Source organism: Cucurbita pepo, chromosome LG12, assembly GCF_002806865.2.
Source record: "Cucurbita pepo subsp. pepo cultivar mu-cu-16 chromosome LG12, ASM280686v2, whole genome shotgun sequence".
NCBI lineage: Eukaryota > Viridiplantae > Streptophyta > Magnoliopsida > Cucurbitales > Cucurbitaceae > Cucurbita > Cucurbita pepo.
The window spans coordinates 5,802,870-5,825,172 of NC_036649.1; the positions used below are offsets into that span (position 1 = coordinate 5,802,870).

The following is a 22,303-nucleotide window of genomic DNA, read 5'->3' on the forward strand; positions in this document are numbered from 1 at the left end:
CCGCTAACAAATATTGTCCGTTTTAGCCCATACCATTTGTAATAATCTAAACCCACCGCTAACAAATATTGTCCGTTTTAGCCCATACCATTTGTAATAATCTAAACCCACCGCTAACAAATATTGTCCGTTTTAGCCCATACCATTTGTAATAATCTAAACCCACCGCTAACAAATATTGTCCGTTTTAGCCCATACCATTTGTAATAATCTAAACCCACCGCTAACAAATATTGTCCGTTTTAGCCCATTACATATGGTCGTCGGCCTCGGCCTCAGTTTTTAAAATGTGTCTACAAGGGAGAGGTTTCCACGCCCTTATAAGAAATGTTTCGTTTCCCTCCTCTTCAACCGAGGTGAGATCTTACAAATTGTAGTTTTTTTTTATTATAAATAAAAGATAATCTCGCCGACCAAACGTTTTAGCTTTTAAAAGGATAACACGCAAACTATATAATAAAGAGAGTCCTTTAGAATAACTTTGACCATAAATTCGATGCTATATGTTTACGTCCATTTACTTGACCATCAATATCTCAAATATTCATTTGTTAATATCATAAAAAATAAGCACAAGGTCAACAAAAAAAAACCTACTCTTTCATATTGCATCGAAAATTTAGTTAGAAAAAAAATACAAAATATGATTGGGATAATACTTGTATTAGGAAGGCATAGTTGTTGGAAGGGGGGATTAATTATATGTAATATATAACACAAAACAGCAAATAAATTTGGAGATAAAAACAATTGACCTATGTAATGCAAAACCATGTTATAAGTTGAGATCGAGATGCTTAGGGAAGCCGCCTTCTTCAGCTTCGACTTCCGGCTCACGCACAGGTTCAGGTTCAGGTTCAGGTTCGTTGGTTGAGCTACTTCCACTTCCTTTAAGAATACCCTCGAGTGGTTGGTTCATTTGGAACGGCTCTCTCGATACAGTCCTGATGATATAAACAATATTGTTCAATCAAACGAACAAAAATAAAACAAAATCCACTGTAATGACTATGACAATTGTTACAATTACACCCTCGAACTTTAGGTTTTACCGCTAAACTCTCGACCTTTTAATGGATGTTAATCACATACCAAGCAAGCCTAACTATCTATGTCCATGTCCTCATAATGAGAGGTTCAAAGAGGGATACAAATGCAAAAGTTGAAAGTGCAAGGGTTGCGATGATAAAATCCCTATAGTTCAAGGGTTCTTTTGCAAATTTCTGGAAAGAAATAAGAAGAAAAAACAAGGATAAAGAAGAAAGTTTGGGGATTCCTGCCTACAAATGGAATAATCTTTGTGATAATTTGTCAGCACCACAGTTTCAAATGTGTTCATCAATACTTTTTGAAGAGCTTAAAAAGTAGTTCCCCAAGTTTTACAGTGCTCAGCTTTGGGTTACAAATTGTTACTGGGTTTTAAAAGCCTTCAGTTTCAAATACAAACAGTGATTCATCTTTGTGAGTAACAAGACAAACATCTACAAATTCACCCTTCAGTAACTTTTTTTTTCCATATTTTTCAACCACACCAGGTTTATATGGCTAAAATGTTGCCATATGAACTGAATTTTTCATTGGATTGTTCTCTTCTATGATATATCTGTATTGGGTAAGATTTTCGTTTCCAGCCAACTTACTTGAATTGTGTTTTAGTACTAAAATTAACAAGAGAGGAGGAAAAGAAACCTATTTAGAAAGCTTTAATCTTCAAGTAAAAGCTAAATGATGAGAAGTACTCATCCAAATCCGTTACAAGGATCGAACGAAATTTAAGACTTGAAATGATATGATAATGGTATGAAATGAAAACTAGAGTACGAACAACGTCATACCGTTCTAAAACATTTATGAAGAGTAGAAACTAAAATTGTAATGTGTTCTTCAATAAACCAATTTTACAAAACATTATTTCCAAGTAAATCTTATTTTGACATGTTTTCTGAAACCAATCAACATGTTTTGCTAAAAAAGGAAGAAAAACCCAAATCAGGATCTAAATAACAGTTTTGGAGAAGCAAATAGAGAAAATCTTAACGAGAGAGCTCTGTTCAACTTCAAAAATCAAAGAGGAAGAAGAAAAACAATATGAAAATCAGTACCTGTCTTTTCTCTTCTCAAGAAATCGGTGAAGGGAAGCCCTCCTAGCAATAGGCAAATCTGCCCAATAAAAAAAAGGGGGTCAGAAAATCAAATTAAGAACACCAAATCAAGATAATCAACCAGAATCCATCATTGAATTTTCCATGGCGATTGTTACCAGAAGATTTTTTTGTTTCCGTTTGCGGTTTCAGTTGCTGCTCCGGTGCCGGCTTCACCGGAGCTTGAGTTTTGGACACCACATTTGGCTCACCGGCGGGAGCCTTACTGTAGGGTTTTTCCAAAGCAGGACCGAATCTGTTGGGGGAGGCGGCTGTGGGGGGAACGGCGGCGGTGGAGGAGATGCGTCTTCCCTTATCGGCCAAGGCCATGATCTCCTTGGCCCTTTCGTTTGGAAAATCATCGTACACCAAAACTTTGCCGGCGTAGAATATGGTCATTTGAGCGGTTGCAGGTTCCGGTGTGGCCGGTCTCCTAAAACAATCGCCGTGAAGATAATATCAGAAATTAGAACTCCATTTCATAGGGATATAATTTAACCTAATAATTATCTTCTTCGCTTTCGCACTTTTCTCTTGGGCAACAGCAGTGAGCAAGTAATTTAAAAAATTGTACTCAATTGAAAAGGGAAATTAGCCTAAAAGTTGAGGGGAATCTCTGAGCACCTGAACTCGCCCTTATTGATGGCGTTATTGGAGAATCCCGACGAAGGAAATCCGACGAACTTCGGCAGATTAGCCTTTGGCTGCCGTGTAGCGTCGGAAGAAATGACCGTATTCACCATCGGCGGCGGCTTGGCCTTTTCGAGTTCATCTAGATCGTATCCCAAAAAAGGGAGGGGAAAATCTCGAGTAAGTTCAAGGAGATTGGAATCCGATTATCTCGGCGAAGATCTAAAAATTCTGAGGGTTTCAAAATTCTTAAAAACAACAAAAACCAAAAACAGAACCAATTTATCCCTTCCAACCAAACAATAACCAAATCAATACCTCTCGGCTTCTTCCTCAGAGCCATATCGGAACTCAAATCGGCGAGACTCCGTTTCTCCTTCAAGAATTGGCTCAGCAGGTTACAGGCCTGAGAAAAGTTCGATTTCTCCAGCCGCTTCGCCAGCTGCTTCCGTTCGGGAAATCTCACGCCTCCGCCGGCATCCGATGGATTCGACATGACAAACAACAGCACCAGCAACAGCAAGAAATCAAAATCCCCAAAATCCACCCAGTGGTTGCTGAATCTACGTAGTGAAAAATGGATTGACGATGGTTCCGCCGGCTCCGGTGGACATAGACGGCGGAGATGAAGAAGACAGGAAGTATAACAGGTCAAGCTTCTTCACAGTTCCAATGAGGAAACGAATTGGTCTCTCTCTGCCTGCGGCTTTGAAAAAAAGTATTACTTAGCAATAAAAAAAGTAAGGAGTTGAAGCACGTTTTTTTGGAGCGTTGAATAGAAAAAAACAAAATTCGTTTATTATTATTATTATTATTATTATTATTATTATTATTTATTATTATTATTATTGCAGTAAAACAAAAAAATAACTGTAACCAAGACCTTTTTCTTTTTTACCATTATTATTACCACAAAAGGTTATAAATAGTTTTCAACTTTTTAATATTTTCACTCCAAAATAAAAAATAAAAAATCAATAAAACCTTTGATAAAAATAATATTTACATTTTGTTAAGAAGAAATAGAATTAATATTAATTTATCTGTATATATTTTTTCAAAAATCTTAAATTTAATTATTATTATTTTCAAAAAAAAATTATTCCATTTGAGGTATTTTATTATGTAAGGATTATTATTATTATTATTATTTAATCAATAAAAATGAATTTTAAACTAAAATTATATTTTTAATCTTTTTATTTATATTTTTAAAAAGTGAAATTGAAATTTTTGAAATTTTAAAAATTTGTAGAGGGAATTGAGACTTAAATAAAATAATATAATTTGATATATATATTTAATTACAAGTGATTATATTTATCTCTCTCCCAAGCGTGTGAAAATAAGAAGCATGTGGGCAAAATATTAATTTTTAAAAAGTCCACCCCCACTTTTACTTTTATTTTATCTTCATCCCTAAACTTTCATAAAATTCTATTTAGTCCTTTTAACTACGTCATTTATTTATTATAATAACTAATTAGTGGATTATTTTTTAGATTAAAATATTATATAATAAAAATTTAAAGATCAAAATCAAACCTATTTAAGAGGAGAATGAAACATTTCTTATAAAAATGTGGAAACTTCTTCCTAACATACGTGTAATGTAGAAACTCATAAGGAAAAACGCAAAAATCTTAAGGGAAATACTGGAAGGAAACAACCAAGAGGACAATGTCTAGATGAATACCGATTTCGCTGTGTAACTCTAAACACACGGTTTAAAACAGTGAAGCTGACGGTGGTGCATAACAGATTAAAACGAATAATATCTGCTAGCGGTGAGTTTGGGCTGTTACAAATGGTATTGGAGGCAGGTTTCGAAACGTGTGAGACACTGATCAAAGTAAAGCTAGAACTATGAGGCAACAACAACCGCTATTAACTAACTAACCCAACACTAAAAAATTGTTGGTTGAATTAGTTCAAGTTGTTTGGGTCATTTCTTAAAAAAAATATATATATGTAACGACCCAGATCCACCGCTAGCAGACATTGTTCTCTTTGGACTTTTCCAGGCTTCCTCTCGAGGTTTTAAAACGAGTCTACTAGGAGAAGGTTTCCACACCCTTATAAACAGTGGTTTGTTCTCCTCCCCAACCTGCAACATCACAATATATATATTATTTATTTATTTTTATTTTTTAAAATAGAAGTAAAATGTTAATTTGTGAAATAATAAACCGTGGTTTATTCTCCTCCCAACACGTTACAATATATATATTATTTATTTATTTTTATTTTTTAAAATAGAAGTAAAATGTTAATTTGTGAAATAAACAAAAATATATATTTTAAAATCAACCATATATTCATATTTATTTGATTTAATCCAATTTAATTTTTAAAAAAATTATAAATTAATTTAAATGAGGAATTGGCGCACGTGACAGTGAACGTGAAAAGCGGTTAAGATAATTGTTAAAGCTTGTGCAATTTGGTTGGATATCAAATCTTGAGGATAACCTTAATTATAGAAATTAAATGAGTTAGTTTTTTTCATATTTTTTTTCCAATTTAAATTGGGTTAAATTAAAACAAAAAAAAAAACAAAAAAGTTAGGTAGTTGTAACATTCTTTTGTTCCGTCTTTTAAGATTATTACAAAAATTAATAATATTTAACGTTTTTATCTGACGTTAGTAATGCATTGTGACTTACAAATGCTTAATATTCGAGTGAAACGACAGTCGACGTTCATAGACAAAAATCAGGTTAACGTTGGTAGTCTTTATTTTCTTATTGTCAATATCAATAACCAAATTTTCATATAACTATATTTAATAAGATTCGACGCGACGTGAAGTGATCTAATAATTAATAAAATGGATGGTAAATTTTTTTATGAACTGATACCGAGTAATTATCAAATCTTCTTGTAATCGTGAAATTTTATTACTTATAATTTAATAAGTTAACGAAGTATTTAAAGTATATAAATTATAATTTTAAGATCGATGGTTATATTTTTTTTACCCGAACACACGTGTATACATAAATATAAATAAAGTTGGGTGTATTTTTCAATATATATATATATATATATTTATTTATTTATTTATTTATTGGTGTATTTTTCAAATAAGCTTGTGAACTTAGTTTTCAACACAAAAATATTCGTTATTCACAATATAAAATTAGAAAAAGGTGGAATAAAATGTTTGAATCTAGGGTCAAAAAGGGAATAGAATAAAAATATGTGACTACTTCAGCAATATTCGATTTTATTCCCTTTATTTTTCNCATCCATTTTGAACTTATTATTAATCCACTTTGTAGTTCTCCACATGATTTCTTTTTTAATTTTTTTTTTTTAATTTGTTAAATAAATTTTAAAATATGCTTTTATAAGACCATTTATACCCTCGACATTTTAAATTATTAACCTTAAATTAGGTAGAGATTCTTACCAAGATGACGGGACGGGAAGCTTCATTCATTGTCCTCGTCATCTCGTCCTATTTTAATTACCATCCATTTTTAAAATATTTATTTTGGTTTCAAGGGATTGAGGTAGAAATTTCCTATTTTCGATCCATATAGAGATCGAAATAGAGATTCTTCGTAAGAAATTTGTAGAGATCGAGTTCTCCATGCGAAAATTTTCTCCTTATGGAATTTGTAGGGACCATATTCTTTATATACCCTAAAAAATTCTTTATTTGTTTTTTTTAGAAGTCGGGGTCGAGATTCTACCTAAGGAATTTGTAGGAATCATCTTTATATAGAGTTTTTCTCGAGATATATATATATATTTATTATTATTATTATTATTATTAATTTAAATAACTTAAAAAAAGTCGAAAACAATTAATTGAAAATGAAAAATAGCTACACATTTTTTAATTGTAAAAAAAAAAAAAAAAAAAAAAAAAAAAAAAAAAAAAAAAAAAAAAAAAAAAAAAAAAANTTCAAGAGGAGCAAGTGGGCCCCACCAAGAACACTCCTAGACTGATCGAAAATAAAATAATAAAATAATAGAAAAAAAAAACACGTTTTATTATTAAATATAATATAATATAATATAATATCCTCTTCTCTCTCTCTCTCTCACTTGTAATTTATAAATCATTATTTATTTCTCTCTCACCTAAAAAAAAAAAAAGAAAAGGAAAAATCCTATTGGGTATTAAGTTGTCCTTTTCCCATCCTACCCCTGCCCGCTGCCCTAACATTAAATTTAAATTAAATATTGAAAAGTGATAGATGTAATGGTAGCACGTGTTTGGCGAGTTGGGTGGGCGGCTTATTCATAGTCCAACCCTCATAAAAGCAACTTTTTATTATTATTATTATTATTATTTTTTAATAATATTTAATTGTTTGCTTTTTAAATTTAATTAAGTAATCCTTCCATGCCTAATGTTAATGTTATTCTCGTGCGTTTCTCTCTCCTCTCCAAACTTATCCTAATTACTTCTTTTTTAATTTTGTCAACTTAACTTTTAATCCATATTAGATAATATAATAATACGCTAATTATCGCCTTTTCTTCTCTAATCTTTCAAAAATATTTATACATTTAATTTAGAGGGTTCGTATGATCGGATTAATCAAACTCAAATCATAAATAATGGGTTACGTTATATATATATATATTGCTTGAGTTGGGTTAAATTTTCTGGAAAAAAAAATTAGGTGGATGTTGTTGGATGACATGGGTTTATAATCATAGAATACGATCTCCATTTGTATGAGGCCTTCTGGGAAGCCCAAAGCAAAGTCACGAGAGGTTATGTTTAAAGTGGACGATATCATATCATTGTGGAGAGTCGTGNGCAAAAAGAGAGGAACGAGGAAGTGGGTGTGGTTGCCGACAGCGGGTGGTCGGGGCATTCAAGAGGAGCAAGTGGGCCCCACCAAGAACACTCCTAGACTGATCGAAAATAAAATAATAAAATAATAGAAAAAAAAAACACGTTTTATTATTAAATATNTTTTTTTTTTTTTTTTTTTTTTTGTAGGTTCAACCAGACTAAAATAGGGTTATAACTCAACCCTACCCTATTTCTAAAATTATTATGAAAATGAAGAATATTTTTGTTTGTAATGGGTTACTACTTGTAAATATAAATTTTAGTTATTAATGTAATGTGTGTGGTAGTGTTAGGAATTACGATTCTCCACAATGGTATGATATTGTCTATTTAGAAATTTTAGTTATTAATGTAACGCGTACGGTAGTGTTAGAAATCATGACTCTCCACGATGGTATGCTATTGTCCACTTTGAGCATAAGCTCTCATGGTTTTGCTTTGGGCTTCCCCAAAACGCCTCATACCAATGAAGATGGTATTCATCGCTTATAAACCCAATTAACCAATGTGGGACTAGGTTATGGGCCCACCACGCCGCGCATCATAAATAAACCTCCTTAAATAATAATAATTTTAAAAAAATTCAATCCTCTATTTTTGTTGAGTTAGATTGTGAAATTTATTTAAATGGATACAATCACTCATTTTTTTTTTTTTAATGTAGTTTTAGTTAAAATAATATATAATATAAAACATTGTGATAAATCTAATAATTCAACATAATTTGTAAATATTCAAATTTTAACAATTTCTTATACCTTAAAAAATGATTTACCAAGCAAGTAAATAATTATACATAAAAAGTCGTAGGGTAGAGTTAAAATTGAGATAGAGATTGTGAATATATTATTTACCTCGGACCAGGTTGAGCTAAATGGACAACTCTACTTTCCACGCAATAAGATAAACGACTCATTGTACGCTATTTAAATGGATTGAATTAAAGATGTGGACGCCGTAATTTCTGCTCATGGAATGTTCGTACATAATTTATTCTTATTGGAAATTAGTCCCCTAATTTCCAATCTAATTGGGATGGTAATTGAGAAAAATATAAATATAAATTAGTTAATTTAATTAATTTGATTTATTATAAAAAGTCGAAAGTGAGGGGTAAATGCGTCATCAAGTTACGTGAAGAGAATGAGATGCCCATAATTTAAACTTTATTACCTGTATCAAATAAGAAACATGTTTAAAATAGCTTTATACTTCTTCAATTTTGTTTACCTGTATCAATCATTTTCATTTTTTTTTTTTTAAATTTCCACTTTATTAATTGAAAGTTATATATATATATATATATATATATATATATCAATTCTTAATATTATTCTACCATTTAAAATATACACCCGTCCAATATTCGTCGATGCCCATGTCAATACGCTACAAATAAAACTAGGAATAATAGTACTAAAATAATTTCATAGTCGAAGACAAAATTATAATTTTGTGAATTTAAAGATTAAAGTAGATATTTCAAACGTACATAAAAAAAAGTTAACATTTTTCAACGAATGAATTTTATGACACAAAGTGAACTACCAAATACGATTTTTTTTAGTTAAAAATATTTTTTATGAACTATGGTTTCACTCCTATTACACTTGTAGTCTCTAAAGGATGAGAACCAACATGTAGGATCTACATCGAAAATAAAAAAAAAACAAAAAAAATTAAGTATTGTATACGTCGTAAATCCGATCATTTCTAGGAACTAGCCATAATAACAAACTTGCAAAATAAATCTGTTTATCAAAAGGATATTCGTTGTTCTGACCCTGTTTCACCTTAATTGTTATTTGAACAAGTAAAAGTTATCTCTTGGTCCGAGTGAGGATAGTATTTCTCTCCTGTCTGTTCATGAAGTTTTGAAAAATCTTACCATCTTAGAGATCGATAGAGAGGTAGGACTATCGAATGAACCGCACTCCTTCATATACATCAGGAGTCCATTGATGAGAAAGATACAAAATAGAAAGTTTTGGGCTCTATTAGATACGAATAAAAAAGACTAAGGTATGATGAGATTCACAATAGAACTAGGAAATAATCTATAGAAACAGAAACAGAAACAGGATCTATCATATTGGAAGATATTATTTAAGAGTTCATCATATTGGAAGATTTTGGGAGGTGGGGGAGCATTAAATATCAAAATCACACACAGTTACAAGAAAGATTATTGTGGAACAAATGATCAAATACTATATGAGAGAAAAAGATTAAAAAAGAAGAAGAAAAACTACATCACTCTAAGTCTATACTAACAGTAATTTCCCCGTGAAAATTATAGACTACCAGATTTTCCCAGGAAATAGAGCTAGCAAAGTAAATGAGCTTATGGCTATGTATACGTACCAAAATGTAGGACCTCTGATTCCAATTCTACTCTGTTTTATCTTCTTCTAAATCACCAGCTGGATTGTCGTTTCCACGCAGCGGTTTAAAGTCCGGTACACTACGAACGTCCTTTGAAGGTGAGGAAATTGGAGATGGTCTTATGAGTCTTAGATCTGTATCATCCTTGTCGAACTCTTCGTGTGTATCCTCGGAGTATGCATACCTGAGAAAGAAAGAGGATGAGGCAATGTACAATGGTTACGAGGGAGCGGGGCAGAGATATAGAGTGTCGAAACTGACCGCATTGAGTTTTGAGAGGGAGCCCAAAGAGCACAAATGACACAGAGTAGAGAAAATGATAAGACTTGCCAGAAGGCAGGGATAATCCATGCATTTTTCCACTGCTCATTGTAAACGTCATTTGACTTGAAATAAAGCTGCAAGATTACATTTGAGAAATTGCAGTAAGTGACAATTGATGAGCGTTTGGGAAAAAGTCATAAAAAAAATGTTCATTTCTTTCCAAAGCCTATGCCTGAATGGCCCATGTTTGAACGTGTTCTTATGATAATGGAAAAAAGTCTTGATGCACAAATTACCTCATAACATATCCAACCCACAGATACAATAACAGTTACCACCAATGCATTTGTGAATTTTCTGTAAATGTCCAATTTAGTCGTCAACCTTCTAGCCTGTGGCATCAGCAATAATGAAGGAAAGCCAATCAACAGAAGTTACATCATAAAAATGCAGAACAAAGTTACAACATTAACATAAAACAGGGGCACAAACAAAAGCAAGCATATTTTAGGAGCAAATAGAATTGCTTCCATTGTTTCAATTGGAAGCTTCATTGAAAAGACCAGGCTTGCCCTGGTACTCTACTAGCCTACTCGGTTGAAATAGATTTTGATTAAAAGTGGGTTATTTTCACAATGTTCTTCAGAAACATAAAGCAAAGGTAAAAATCAAACTAGACTTGGGCAGGGACGCCACCAAAAGCAAGCATATTTTAGCAGCAAATAGAATTGCTTCCATTGTTTCAATTGGAAGCTTCATTTAAAGGACCAGGCTTGCCCTGGTGCGCTACTAACTTACTTGGTTGAAATAGATTTTGATTATAAGCGGGTTATTTTTACAATGTTCTTCGAAAACAACTTGCTAGAAGGAAATCAATCTAAAGTTCAAACGAAAATAAGGAAGGCAGATGAAAAAAAAAAAAAAATGTTATGAAAAACCAGATACCTGAAGCTTGCTTAAAGTTGCAGAGAGGGAGTTGAATATCCAAAGAATGAAGAAAGCATCCAAGATTGCCACAGGTAGAACCAAGAAAAGTCTTGCTTTTCCTGAAAGATCACTTACAGAACCTACGTTCTCAACCAATTCAAGAACTTCAGATGCCAGAAAGAAGGTTAATCCAAGCATGAGAACTTTTGATGTCAGTCCACCTAGAGTAGGTCTAACAACACCATAACCCATTGAAACCATCAAAAGGATCAGACGTGCAATTGTACGCTTAACAACTCCAAAGGTGACAGCCCACATAGTAATCCCTGTTGGTCTTATCCCAGTCTGGTTGAATTCAGCATACTCAAAATACCACAAAGCCATCTCAAACATCCCCAATGTGATGACAACCGTAATGCAGTTCTGCAATGGAAAAACTTCTTTCCAGAATCTAGCATACTGTGAGAACCAGAAGATTCCAAGCAACACATAAGCAAAAGACATATACAAATAAAACTTCATCAGAGGCGCCATTCTACCCGGCAGGTATCCAGAAGGATTTTTCCATATGGTTTTCCCCTCAACAACAACATTTTGAAGCTTTGGATCACAATGGATGAAATACAAGTTATACATCCCCGTTTTAGTAATCTGAATTGATTTTGTCGCCAGGGTTGCAACTTGCTCATCTGTGTTGAAGGAGACTCCATAAACTTGAGGCCAGCCAGAATTATTCGAGGATGGCCGGTAAATAACTTCTCCTTCTGAACAAACACCTAGTTTAGCAAGATCTACAGTACAGCAGATTGCCCTTTGGCCACCATAGGCCGAGCCTCCAATCATCTCTCTATCTTCCACCTCAAAAACAATTGCATGCAATGGTCCTGAGCTGAAGTTGGAAAACTCCTCGGGTCTCCGAAATGTAATTTTCTCGAAGCTGGTTTGACAGTACACTATAGAATAAGGTAACTATCACAACAAAGACAAAAGAAAAGATATACTGACGCCACGGCAGATAAACCAAATCCTAACAAATCTTATCAAGACTTCCCCCAAATTTGAGCTAACAGGAAGCCCAAAGCGTAATGATAGCAAGCAAGCTACATTCATAGGTTTTCGAAAATTACACTAAAAAAAAGCACAAATGTAAGCGAAAACGGAAACCGAAAGAACATTAAATTGCCAATTAACTCATCATTTCCCACATTCATTGAAATAAAAGCAACGAATGAAGTACGCAATCCGCAGCCCAAAAAACTCGGAATCAAGAAACACATACCGAATATATGAATCGCGATTGGAAGAAGAATCCGCATCCGCATCCGCATCGTTGCGGTCAGCTATGGAGGAGCGAATTCCCTCGCTACCTCCATGGACGACAAACGCATTTCCTTTGTTAAGGAATTTCTCAGCAGAATAGTGGTGGACTGAGGCGTGAATGCAGAGGGAGGAAGCACATAGTAGGAGAGTGAAGGAAAGCAGTACCTGATTAGAACCGCAAGAAAAAGACATGGATTCCAGTCCAAGTTACCAAGGAATGAAGCTTGGAAACCCTAAATTGGAAGAGAGAAGAAGATTGGCAGCAGCAAGAACGTGGATCTGCCAGATTCTTGCTTGCTTGCTTGCTTGTCGTAGAGAGTGAGAGCGAGATCTGTGACTGTGTCGCTTCTTCTGTGGAAAAGAAAGAAGCTTAGAAGCTGGACTATAGTTTCATTTTTATATTTAATTAATTGGATATTTGGAATTTTGTGCAGAGAGTCAAAATGTGGAAGGAACACGTGTGCGTCTTGGGGCCGTTTGATTAGATTCCCCTTTGCCTTTTCTGAGCCGTCAGATTTACTTGGGAATTTGGCTGGCTTTACCGTCCGTGTTAGTTACGGTGCATAACAATAAATCCAAATAATGTAGGGCGCCATTTATGTTCCTTGAACTAAAATGTAAATGTGAGGGACCAAAGATAAATTTCTCGATAAAATCGGGTCAAAGGCGGAAATTATATTATTCGTTCTTGTAGCCACCCAGGTCCCACAAGAATCAATGAGGAATCGGGGTTACATACGAAAATTATATTATGCGTTTTTTTCTCTACCCACGTCCCACAGACGAAAAATAGGAGAGAGCGAAAAGAGATTTTCTTCTTATCAACTAAACGGATCCAAATATGAAAATTATATTATCCGTTCCCGTCCCCGTCCCCACCCACTAAGAATGAACGAGGAAATTTGTAGAATAGAGATTGAAATAAGAGATAAAGATATGTTTCTAGAATGCTCTATGGACATCTCTACTTTTACGTCGACAATATGGTCTCTCGAGACGAACTTTGACTAATAGTTTCAAAGCCTACAACTCAGCAAAGTTGAGCTGGTACGAGGTGTTCCGAGATTTCGTCATCAATAAGACATATTAGGTTGAAATTTCAAACATATTCTCAAAATTTCAGACATTTCCAATTTCATGCACTTGGATAATACAAATAAAAATAAAATTATTTATTAGACATAAAATTAAAAATTCTAGTTTACTCTCTAGTTTACTCAGAAGCCGTCCACAGACCTTGCCAATGGTGCCACCTGAATGGCTGGCTCATGCTATCTATGTTCTTAATAAGATAGAAGCACGGTACCCAAATTTAGCTAAAGTTAAAGAAGCTTCCGTGGTGAATGTCTAAGTACGTAATTCAACGAGGAATAATTTCCTTGTTCAAGTTCTAATGAATCAAGAACACCATTTGTTCTGGTATAAATAGTCATTATCGGTTCTTCTACCATAAGTGAAGCTGATTGGGATTACTTGAGCTCCGGTATAAATAGTCATTATCAGTTCTTCTACTGTAAGTGGAGCTGATTGGGATTATTTGAGCTCCGGTATAAATAGCCATTATCAATTCTTCTACTGTAAGTACCGAGCAACTCAATCGTTGACCTATTGCCAACAGAGGATTAAGAGGAAAGGGTTTTTATTTATCGAATAAAATATTACAAGAGAAAATTGAAGTTCATAACACAATGTTTAAGATTGTAGACACCAAAAATAGGCTCTGAATTGTCTAATAACAGAACCAACATGTGAGCAGAGCAGAGCAGAGATTGACATAGAAACAAGAAAGCTAAGCTAACAAATCCAAGATTTTGAAACAGCAATTATCAGTCCAGATCAAGAAACTCAAGCCTTTTCCTAATTGTACCTTTAAGATCTGTAGCCTCTCTCTCTGCCTTTTGGGCCTGTAAAAACATGTTCTACTTTGTAAATGCCAACAACATTTATATGCAGCTACACATGCAAATGGTGTATGCTAGTTTCCAACAGATATCACCAAGAACACAGAACACTAATCTCAGAGTTGGCATCACTTACCCTTTTGATCTCCACAGCAGAGACATGAGTCATGTGTGGAGGGAGCTCCTCCTTCTCCAAATCCTATCGAGTCCAAAAGAAAATTTTTAAGAGGTGGGAAGGCAAATAATCAAGGAAACCAAGAGAATCTAAGATTCATCCTACCAGCTCGCCAAGTAAAACAACGTTCTCCCCTCGAATTACATAGAGGCCTAGAGGAATATCGCTGTAAAGGTCACCGACGATCACCCTTTCACAGGATCCTTCAAGGACGGCATTTGCTGAATACAGAAACAGTTAGTTCTTCAGGCTCCGGGAACATGTTAACACGACGAAGTATAAAATGAGATAAGGTTTTGAAAAGAACTATACCAAATTGATCGAATGAACGGAGTATCCCTAATAGCTTCCGACCATCTCGAAGGAGTACCAGAACCTTCTCTAAAGATTGAAATTATCATTAGATCAGCAACTCTACAAATGTAAGAGAACAAAATACAGATGCATGCTGAAATTCATAAATCATCATGCCATGAGGAGCAACACTTGCTTTCTCAATCCTTCTCCATACAATTTAAAGAATACAAACATGTTGAAATCTCTAAATAATATGGTTTTCTGGCTTTCTCCAATCATGCAATTGGTGGAAAAACTAATGCAATCTCTTACTCCGTTCTCAATTCTTTTACAGAGCTCTATACCCAAACAATCATTTAGAAGGAAGTCAGCTGTACAACAGCCATACGGCATTTAGTACGAGGAAGACCCGTGCTGATTGTTACACTAGCTCATTGATAAAATACTATCAACACAGGGCGAAGGTAAATTATCTTCTATCCTCTAAGATTCTCCTGTTTGATCATGTCAAATCAAAGTTGAAACGAACATTTTCAAGGCAGAGTTAAATTATCAACACAGGGCAAAGGTAAATTATCTTCTATCCTCTAAGATTCTCCCGTTTGATCGTGTCAAATCAAAGTTGAAACGAACATTTTCAAGGCAGAGTTAAATTATCAACACAGGGCAAAGGTAAATTATCTTCTATCCTCTAAGATCCTCCTGTTTGATCGTGTCAAATCAAAGTTGAAACGAACATTTTCAAGGCAGAGTTAGACAATTGCATATGGTGATAGGCAAGGCGAGACGAGTCGCCTATGCCACCAGTTGACCATGGCAGCTCTTTCAAAGAGGTGCCACCTTGGTCATATCTTGGATACATTGGAGAAAAGGCTAATATTCATATTTAAGTACAATCTCACGGAGATGTACTCTTCTTATCCATTATCCCCAGAAAGGACGAGGGAACGAAAGCAATTCATCAAATAAGAACATATTTGTGCTAAATTCTCTTCAAAGTGCACTTAGACTCGAATGAATTCCTTTACATTGCTAAGATGTTCCCCAGAAAAGATAAATTGATGCTCATTCATGTATTTCAAGCCAAACAGTATCATGATTTATTCTCATATGTCTATATACCGTACTGATTTTAGAAAAATAAGCTTCAAATCAGGCATGCCTCAAATCAAGGTAAACAAAAAAATTGGTTGAATATATCATAATTTCTTAAGGAATTGCATATCAACAGACAGACCCCGATAATGGCAATCAGCAACGTCTCCGTAGGGTTACAGCATTACACTTGAAAAACAACGATCAAGTCAGAAAGCATTATCAATCAAATAGTTGCGATACAGAACAAATTGACAGGAAAACCCTATGACGATCAAGAGCCAAATACCACATTCACAAAATAGCAAAACACACGAATCCAGTAGCAGTGAACTTCAAATAAAGAAAAACGCGCATTGATTTCTAATTTCCTGTTTATCTGACAAACAAAACAGAAGAATCGATAGAGAAGCAACATACTGTCAAGGTAATTGGCAAGAGAAGTTGAAAGGTAGATATCTTCCGCGCTTGCCCAAGACATTGGCGAACTCCAACACTTTTCCGGTAGAAATAACAATAAAAATCACCGAAAATTTCTTTCAACTAAAAACGAAATCAGTAGCATTGGCTACCTAGATTCCCAGCCAATCCCTCAAAATCCTTGGAGAATTTCCTCAAAGACCCTGTCTTCACGTTCCAGAGAGTTCCTCAAAACTGGAAACAAACGATTGAAGGACGAAATTTGCGGACAGATTAAGAACAAGAAAATGCAAACAGAAACAAAACGAATCGAAAAGGGTAACGAAGCGCTCAGATCCAATTGAATTCGTAGCGTAAAAGAGGAGGAGAAATTGAAGAAGAAAAATTGAAAAAGAGTTAGGGCTTCGTGAGAGACGGCCTTCGACGTGGCGGAAGCCCGGAAGATTGAAGCTCCAGCTGCTGTGTTGGTCTGGTTTTGAGTTTGTACTTAGTATTTTAGATTCATCTCAATACTTCCAATATGTAGGGCTGAAAATTGTAAATATTTTGTTTTAAAAATATTATTAATACTGTGTTCAAATTTAAGAAAAATTAAAAAATTATAAATAATCTAAAAATTTAAAAGTAGCTTTAAAGTTTATAAAAAAATGCTCAAAATAATTCTTACCGTCCATATATAAATGAAAATCGTCTATCGACATCTCATAGTTTATCTTCAAATTTTTTAATATTACTTTTGAAGTCTTGAAATCTTTAGGGTATTTTTGAGACGAGATACTAACCATACTTTTAAGATTGTTACGAAGAAAATTAAGAATATTTGACGTTTGTAACCGATATTAGTGATGTATTATGATGGTAAATATTTGATTTTTAAGCCATAAAAAATTTTAGTTAGACATGTATAGTAGATAAAAGAGATTTTTTTTAAAATAATAATAATAATAATAAAAGAACGACCCAAAAATAAAAGTTGGGTTGAATTGTGAACTTCATGTAAGTTGCTCGGGAATTTCGAGTTGGTCTTAGAGGTCGAGTATGATATAAATTTGTTGAAATTAAATCAAATAATCACATAATGTTTCTAACACTTCAAATAAATTCACAATTATACACAAAAGCTCAAATTTACCTACCTTTAATTATCTCAATTAAAAAAAAAACAAAGTCATTAATATACTTGAACTACAAATTCATATTACATATAGTTAACCAAAAAGCCAAGGGAGTGAAATTTGGGGGAAAATGGTTAGAAAATTGTCATAATTTTTTTATTATTTAATTTAGTTATTAACTCTCCAGATTAAATAAATATTATTAATTTGGTTATTAATTCTGTAACTATTTTAATTTAATCCTATTTTGTCTCTGTACAATGGGCTTGTCTAGGAAGTTGTTGATATCGAACTTTGATAGAGTTTTGTGCGTCACATTGTATTCTTGAGGGACATTTTGGTGAGAGTCTTTGTAGTGTAAGAGTGAGATATTCCCTCGTAACACTTTAATTGTTAGTGATTGTTTGCTATTCGTAGATATAAGTGAACTTATTTCCAAACCACGTAAATATCTTGGTGTCTGTTTGTGTAATTTTGTTCATTGTGGTTGTGAGTACATTCGTTCTGCTTTTGCTACAACAATCGGTATCGTAATAAAATATGGGAAGCAACAGAGCCCAACAACATTGTCTTGGAAACTTTATTACAATACAAAATGTTATTTGCCTCAAATATGTTACAAAGGGATTATATCTCAAGAAATATACCGAAGCATTTGAGGAAGGAGTTGTTTTTACCTTCTTCAAATCAGTTAGATGGAAGATTGATTAGGAAAGGAGACGGGATTATATCTCAAGAACGATATCTGTAATTGTGAAAGAAAGACGGGTTGTTAGAAAAGGCTAGATCCACTTTGACCTGTTACGAGGTTTTAAAATGCGTCTATTATGTAGAGATTCTATGGTTTGTTCTCCTCTCCAACCGACGTGGGATCTTACAATCCACCATCCTTAGAAGTCCAAGGAGGATGACACACCGCTCAGTGACTGATTTTGATACCATTTGTAATAGCTCAAGCCCACCACTAACAGATATCGTCTACTTTGACCCGTTACGTATCGTCGTTAAGGAGAGGTTTCCACACCTATATAAGGTATGCTTCGTTCCCCTCTCCAACTATAACGACCCAGATCCACACTGCTAGCAGATATTGTCATCTTTGGGCTTTCCCATTGGTCTGTTAGGGGAAAGTTTCCACACCATTGTAAATGGTGTTTTGTTCTCCTCCCCAACCATTATGGGACATCACACCAACCAATGTGGGATCTCACAGTCCACCCTCCTTGGAGGCCCAGCGTCCTCACTGACACACCGCTCAGTGACCAACTTTGATACCATTTATAATAGCCCAAGCCCACCATTAACAGATAAATATCCGTTTTGACCCATTACATATCGTTGTCAGCCTCACGGTTTTAAAAAGTTGAACTTACATTCAGAATCAGTCTTGTCCCATTTGGATCCATCTTTGGCATCTTTTTTCTGCTCTTCACCATCGTTTCTATTTTTTGGTGACGGTTTTTCCTCTATATACCTCTTCAATGATGAAGATCGAGAGGCGTGTTGTGGGGAGATTTTTTTTAGGAGAATTGTTCTTAAAAGCTGCCATTGAAATAAAAAGAACATCAGATTCAAAAGCTGATTTGACCTTAAGGATGTAATAATGTAACGGCTCAGATCCACCGTTAGTAGATATTGTCTTCTTTGGACTTTCCCTTTCGGGCTTCCCCTCAAGGCTTTAAAACGTGTCTGCTAGGGGAAGGTTTCCACACCCTTATAAGTGGTGGTTTGTTCTGGGTTTTCCTTTCAGGCTTCCCCTCAAGGCTTTAAAACGCGTCAGTTAGGGGAAGGTTTCCACACCCTTATAAATGGTGGTTTGTTCTGGGCTTTCCCTTTCGGGCTTCCCCTCAAGGCTTTAAAACACGTCTGCTAGGGGAAGGTTTCCACACCCTTGTAAATGGTGATTTGTTCTCCTCCCCAACCAACGTGGGACATCACAAATAACGAATATACACAAAAATTACATACCTTTTCCATTCTAGACTCTTGTAGAGTTTCTCTCAAACTTGGTGGTGGTAAAGGAGTGAAGCCATTACTACAAACAAACAACTTTTTGAGCAGAAAAGAGATGGATTTCTTCCCAATAGCTTTCTTTTTACCATCAGCCCAAATGTCTTTGCATTTCCCAATGATAAGACCAATGGTTCTTTCAATATCTTCATCTTTATCATCTAAATCACTGCAAAGTGGATTGCTGATTCTTCTGTCAACCTCCAAGCTTGAAGGACAGTTGAGAAATCTATCCAATGGAAGATCTGCAACCTGCTTTTCGGCGTTCGGTTTTCGAGATAAAAGCTTTGTTAACTCTTTCTGTAATTTACCAACTTCTTCAGGAGAGATATCAACTATCTCTTCTGAAGAAGATGGATCCTCCTCCTCTTGTATGTCTTGTTCATCTTTAATCTCATTGTTGCCAAAAGTTCCAATTGCTAGCAATCCATGAGGCCAATCGCTGAACTCTTCACGAGACTCTTGTTTTTTATGCTCTGCAAAGTTGGAGAAGGAACATATTCAATTTGTACACTTCAATGTGATTTTCACGTTGATTTGCACCCATAAACTAAAGCTAATGAAAGTGGACAAACAAAGGGAATAAAAAATGGAAAATTTTGGGTATTAAATATTTATTTTGAAGGGTCGAGGGAACAAGGCACATGGACCCAAGTTTGCAGGTTGGTGATTCGGGTTACCTTTTGAATCATGTCCCCGTTTGCATTGGGATCTTGATCCAGCTAACTAAATTTTGGATCCAACCAAAACCATTTCACTGAATCCATTCTCTGCACCAACTGACACCAACTGTCTCGGTTGGATGATGAAAGTCCCACATGACTAATTTAAGGAACGATCATGTGTTTATAAACAAAGAATAGTCTCTCCATTGGTGTGAGGCCTTTTGGGGAAGCCCAAAGTAATGCCATGAGAGCTTATGTGGAGAGTCATGTTCGTCTAACCGTCTCTTCACCCACCCCGTTGAAACAATTAAGCCACATAGGTCCTATGTGTGAGATCCCACTATTAGATGAAAGTCCCACCTCGGCTAATTTAGGGAATGATCATGTGTTTATAATTAAGGAATACTCTCTCCATTGAGGTGAGGGAATGATTATGGATTTATAATTAAGGAATACTCTCTATTGGCTTGATGCCTTTTGGGAAAGACCAAACCAAAGCCATGAGAGCTTAGGCTCAAGGTGGACAATATCAAACCATTGTGGAGAGTCGTGTTCGATTCACACCCACATCCGTTGGGGAGGAGATTACAATTTTTTAGAGATTAACCCCCTCATTAATAGATGCGTTTTAAAAACGTTGAGATTACAAGTGTTCGACTCTGTCCTATCAGCTAGTACCACTTCTAGACACCAGTTTGGAAAAGAGAGAAAAGCTTACGAGAAGTAGAGAATGTATGTGGGATTTTCTTCTCCTGTTTGCCGTTTAGTTTAGTCTGCATCCAGCTGAAGAACTGCATTGAACCAAGATCAATCCTTCATGAACTACACAAGATGAATGCCAGAACAGAACAAGAGAACAATGAATCAAGTAAAAGCAAGCTCACCTTCATCTTCAACTAACAACACAACAACCTGAAGGTGATTGAAGTTCAGAACCAGATCTTAAAAGCCACTGGGGGGAGTATTGGGAAGATGAAAAAACGTGAAGAAATTAGGCAAGTTTGATGCTGGAGCTTGGTCAGTGACAGCAAGTAAGAATTGGTTCAAGTTCCCAAACAGAGCTCTCTGATACGATCAGTGCCCACTCTAGACCCTCCACTCCTGAAACTAATGGCTGATTCTTCCTCTTATACACCTCAAATGCACATACACCACTAGCATGAAGAACATTCTCTAGAAAATTGAATAATTTAATTTCCTGTAATTTGAAAAGACTACAAAAGGAGGATTCTGCGGGTTCAATTCTGGAACATCCTCTATACAACCGACCGTGTCATAATTTGATCCGTTGGATCTTGAGATGCAAATCCTAAGACAACTGCTAAGTAGAAAAGGTGGAGTTGATCCCTATACCTCTTTAATCTAATGGTAATGACACTTACACGAGGTGGGCATTCAATATTCAGGCTCATTGTTGCAATAATACATAAATTCAACCCTCTAACCTTTCATCTATTTTTTAACATTTATAGACCATCAGTCAATATCTATTTCTCAAAAGTGTGACAGATCTAAAGATATTATTACTCAACTAAACACTACAGAGTTAAGAATGAGAAAATACTGTAGTTAAGAATGAGAAAATAGAATTGGGATGGAAGGTTCAATCTTCATTGATATTCCCAAGAAGATATCAACTAATACCTACACTAAGAAAGTATAAACTAACTAAATCTTGAAAATAAAATAAAATATACTACCAATCAAATGNAAAATAAATTCAAATAAAACGGTACTCAATCCTATAACTTAAAACAATCTAATGAGAAAATATTAACTGATTACTAATATTAAGATATATTCTATAACTAATATATTCTCCAAATATTATCAAATATCTTGACTAATTCAAACTAGCAGTTGCAAAATATTAACTGATTATTAATATTAAGATATATTTTATAACTAATATATTCTCCAAATATTAATTGATTACGGATATGTTGACTAATTCAAACTAGCAATTAATTGCACTAAATTTTGACAGCCTCCCTTTGTACAAGCTTATTTCTTAATAACTCCGAGAGCTTTTACGAAAAACTTCAAACTTTACTTTGGCAAGTGCCTTAGTAAATATGTTTGTAACTTGCTCATTAGTCTCGAACAAAATAATGTACGAAGAATTTCTCCTATTCG

At 34.6% G+C, this 22,303-nt stretch overlaps 4 protein-coding genes across 6 annotated transcripts; all 4 read right to left on the reverse strand.

Moving 5' to 3' along the window:
* Nucleotides 1-578: 578 nt before the first annotated feature.
* On the reverse strand, nucleotides 579-3,504 carry LOC111807701 (protein TIFY 10A-like). The gene is made up of 5 exons (XM_023693533.1): nucleotides 3,090-3,504; nucleotides 2,766-2,913; nucleotides 2,261-2,574; nucleotides 2,103-2,160; nucleotides 579-944 (listed from the first exon to the last, which is right to left on the reverse strand). Exons 1-5 carry the CDS (start codon nucleotides 3,265-3,267, stop codon nucleotides 776-778), a joined length of 867 nt encoding a protein of 288 aa, XP_023549301.1. The 5' UTR covers nucleotides 3,268-3,504; the 3' UTR covers nucleotides 579-775.
* Nucleotides 3,505-9,657: 6,153 nt separating this feature from the next.
* On the reverse strand, nucleotides 9,658-12,845 carry LOC111806448 (transmembrane protein 87B-like). 2 transcript variants are annotated; one of them, XM_023691764.1, is made up of 5 exons: nucleotides 12,449-12,845; nucleotides 11,188-12,106; nucleotides 10,539-10,634; nucleotides 10,240-10,376; nucleotides 9,658-10,162 (listed from the first exon to the last, which is right to left on the reverse strand). In XM_023691764.1, the coding sequence occupies exons 1-5, from the start codon at nucleotides 12,679-12,681 to the stop codon at nucleotides 9,985-9,987; spliced, it is 1,563 nt and encodes a 520-aa protein (XP_023547532.1). In that variant the 5' UTR covers nucleotides 12,682-12,845; the 3' UTR covers nucleotides 9,658-9,984. The 2 variants fall into 2 exon arrangements, with proteins under 2 accessions (XP_023547532.1, XP_023547533.1); XM_023691765.1 differs by having other exon boundaries at nucleotides 11,188-12,122; nucleotides 12,449-12,634.
* A 1,266-nt stretch (nucleotides 12,846-14,111) lies between these two features.
* LOC111806449 (sm-like protein LSM1B) lies at nucleotides 14,112-16,871 on the reverse strand. Of its 2 annotated transcripts, XM_023691767.1 has the most exons (6): nucleotides 16,530-16,871; nucleotides 16,378-16,453; nucleotides 14,878-14,946; nucleotides 14,671-14,786; nucleotides 14,527-14,589; nucleotides 14,112-14,393 (listed from the first exon to the last, which is right to left on the reverse strand). In XM_023691767.1, the coding sequence occupies exons 2-6, from the start codon at nucleotides 16,436-16,438 to the stop codon at nucleotides 14,316-14,318; spliced, it is 387 nt and encodes a 128-aa protein (XP_023547535.1). In that variant the 5' UTR covers nucleotides 16,439-16,453; nucleotides 16,530-16,871; the 3' UTR covers nucleotides 14,112-14,315. The 2 variants fall into 2 exon arrangements, with proteins under 2 accessions (XP_023547535.1, XP_023547534.1); XM_023691766.1 differs by having other exon boundaries at nucleotides 16,378-16,871.
* Nucleotides 16,872-18,045: 1,174 nt separating this feature from the next.
* LOC111806450 lies at nucleotides 18,046-21,125 on the reverse strand. Its single transcript, XM_023691768.1, has 5 exons — nucleotides 21,052-21,125; nucleotides 20,886-20,958; nucleotides 19,461-19,978; nucleotides 18,866-19,034; nucleotides 18,046-18,237 (listed from the first exon to the last, which is right to left on the reverse strand). The coding sequence occupies exons 1-5, from the start codon at nucleotides 21,055-21,057 to the stop codon at nucleotides 18,218-18,220; spliced, it is 786 nt and encodes a 261-aa protein (XP_023547536.1). The 5' UTR covers nucleotides 21,058-21,125; the 3' UTR covers nucleotides 18,046-18,217.
* Nucleotides 21,126-22,303: the final 1,178 nt, after the last annotated feature.

Excerpts from the sequence above, each read along its gene's own strand:
- LOC111807701 (XM_023693533.1), bottom strand. The coding sequence starts at position 3,267 with ATGTCGAATCCATCGGATGCCGGCGGAGGCGTGAGATTTCCCGAACGG. Across the intron at positions 2,914-3,089 it reads TCTGAGGAAGAAGCCGAGAG|ATGAACTCGAAAAGGCCAAG; the intron begins GTATTGATTTGG and ends GATACGATCTAG. Across the intron at positions 945-2,102 it reads CTTGAGAAGAGAAAAGACAG|GACTGTATCGAGAGAGCCGT; the intron begins GTACTGATTTTC and ends TTATATCATCAG.
- LOC111806448 (XM_023691764.1), bottom strand. The coding sequence starts at position 12,681 with ATGTCTTTTTCTTGCGGTTCTAATCAGGTACTGCTTTCCTTCACTCTC. Across the intron at positions 10,377-10,538 it reads TGGGTTGGATATGTTATGAG|CTTTATTTCAAGTCAAATGA; the intron begins GTAATTTGTGCA and ends GTAATCTTGCAG. Across the intron at positions 10,163-10,239 it reads CCCTCTCAAAACTCAATGCG|GTATGCATACTCCGAGGATA; the intron begins GTCAGTTTCGAC and ends TTTCTTTCTCAG.
- LOC111806449 (XM_023691767.1), bottom strand. The coding sequence starts at position 16,438 with ATGTCTTGGGCAAGCGCGGAAGATATCTACCTTTCAACTTCTCTTGCC. Across the intron at positions 14,947-16,377 it reads TCTTGCCAATTACCTTGACA|AGAAGGTTCTGGTACTCCTT; the intron begins GTATGTTGCTTC and ends TTCAATCTTTAG. Across the intron at positions 14,590-14,670 it reads TTGTTTTACTTGGCGAGCTG|GATTTGGAGAAGGAGGAGCT; the intron begins GTAGGATGAATC and ends TGGACTCGATAG.
- LOC111806450 (XM_023691768.1), bottom strand. Across the intron at positions 19,979-20,885 it reads ACATACATTCTCTACTTCTC|AGCATAAAAAACAAGAGTCT; the intron begins GTAAGCTTTTCT and ends CCAACTTTGCAG. Across the intron at positions 19,035-19,460 it reads AAGAGTCTAGAATGGAAAAG|CTTTTAAGAACAATTCTCCT; the intron begins GTATGTAATTTT and ends TTTCAATGGCAG.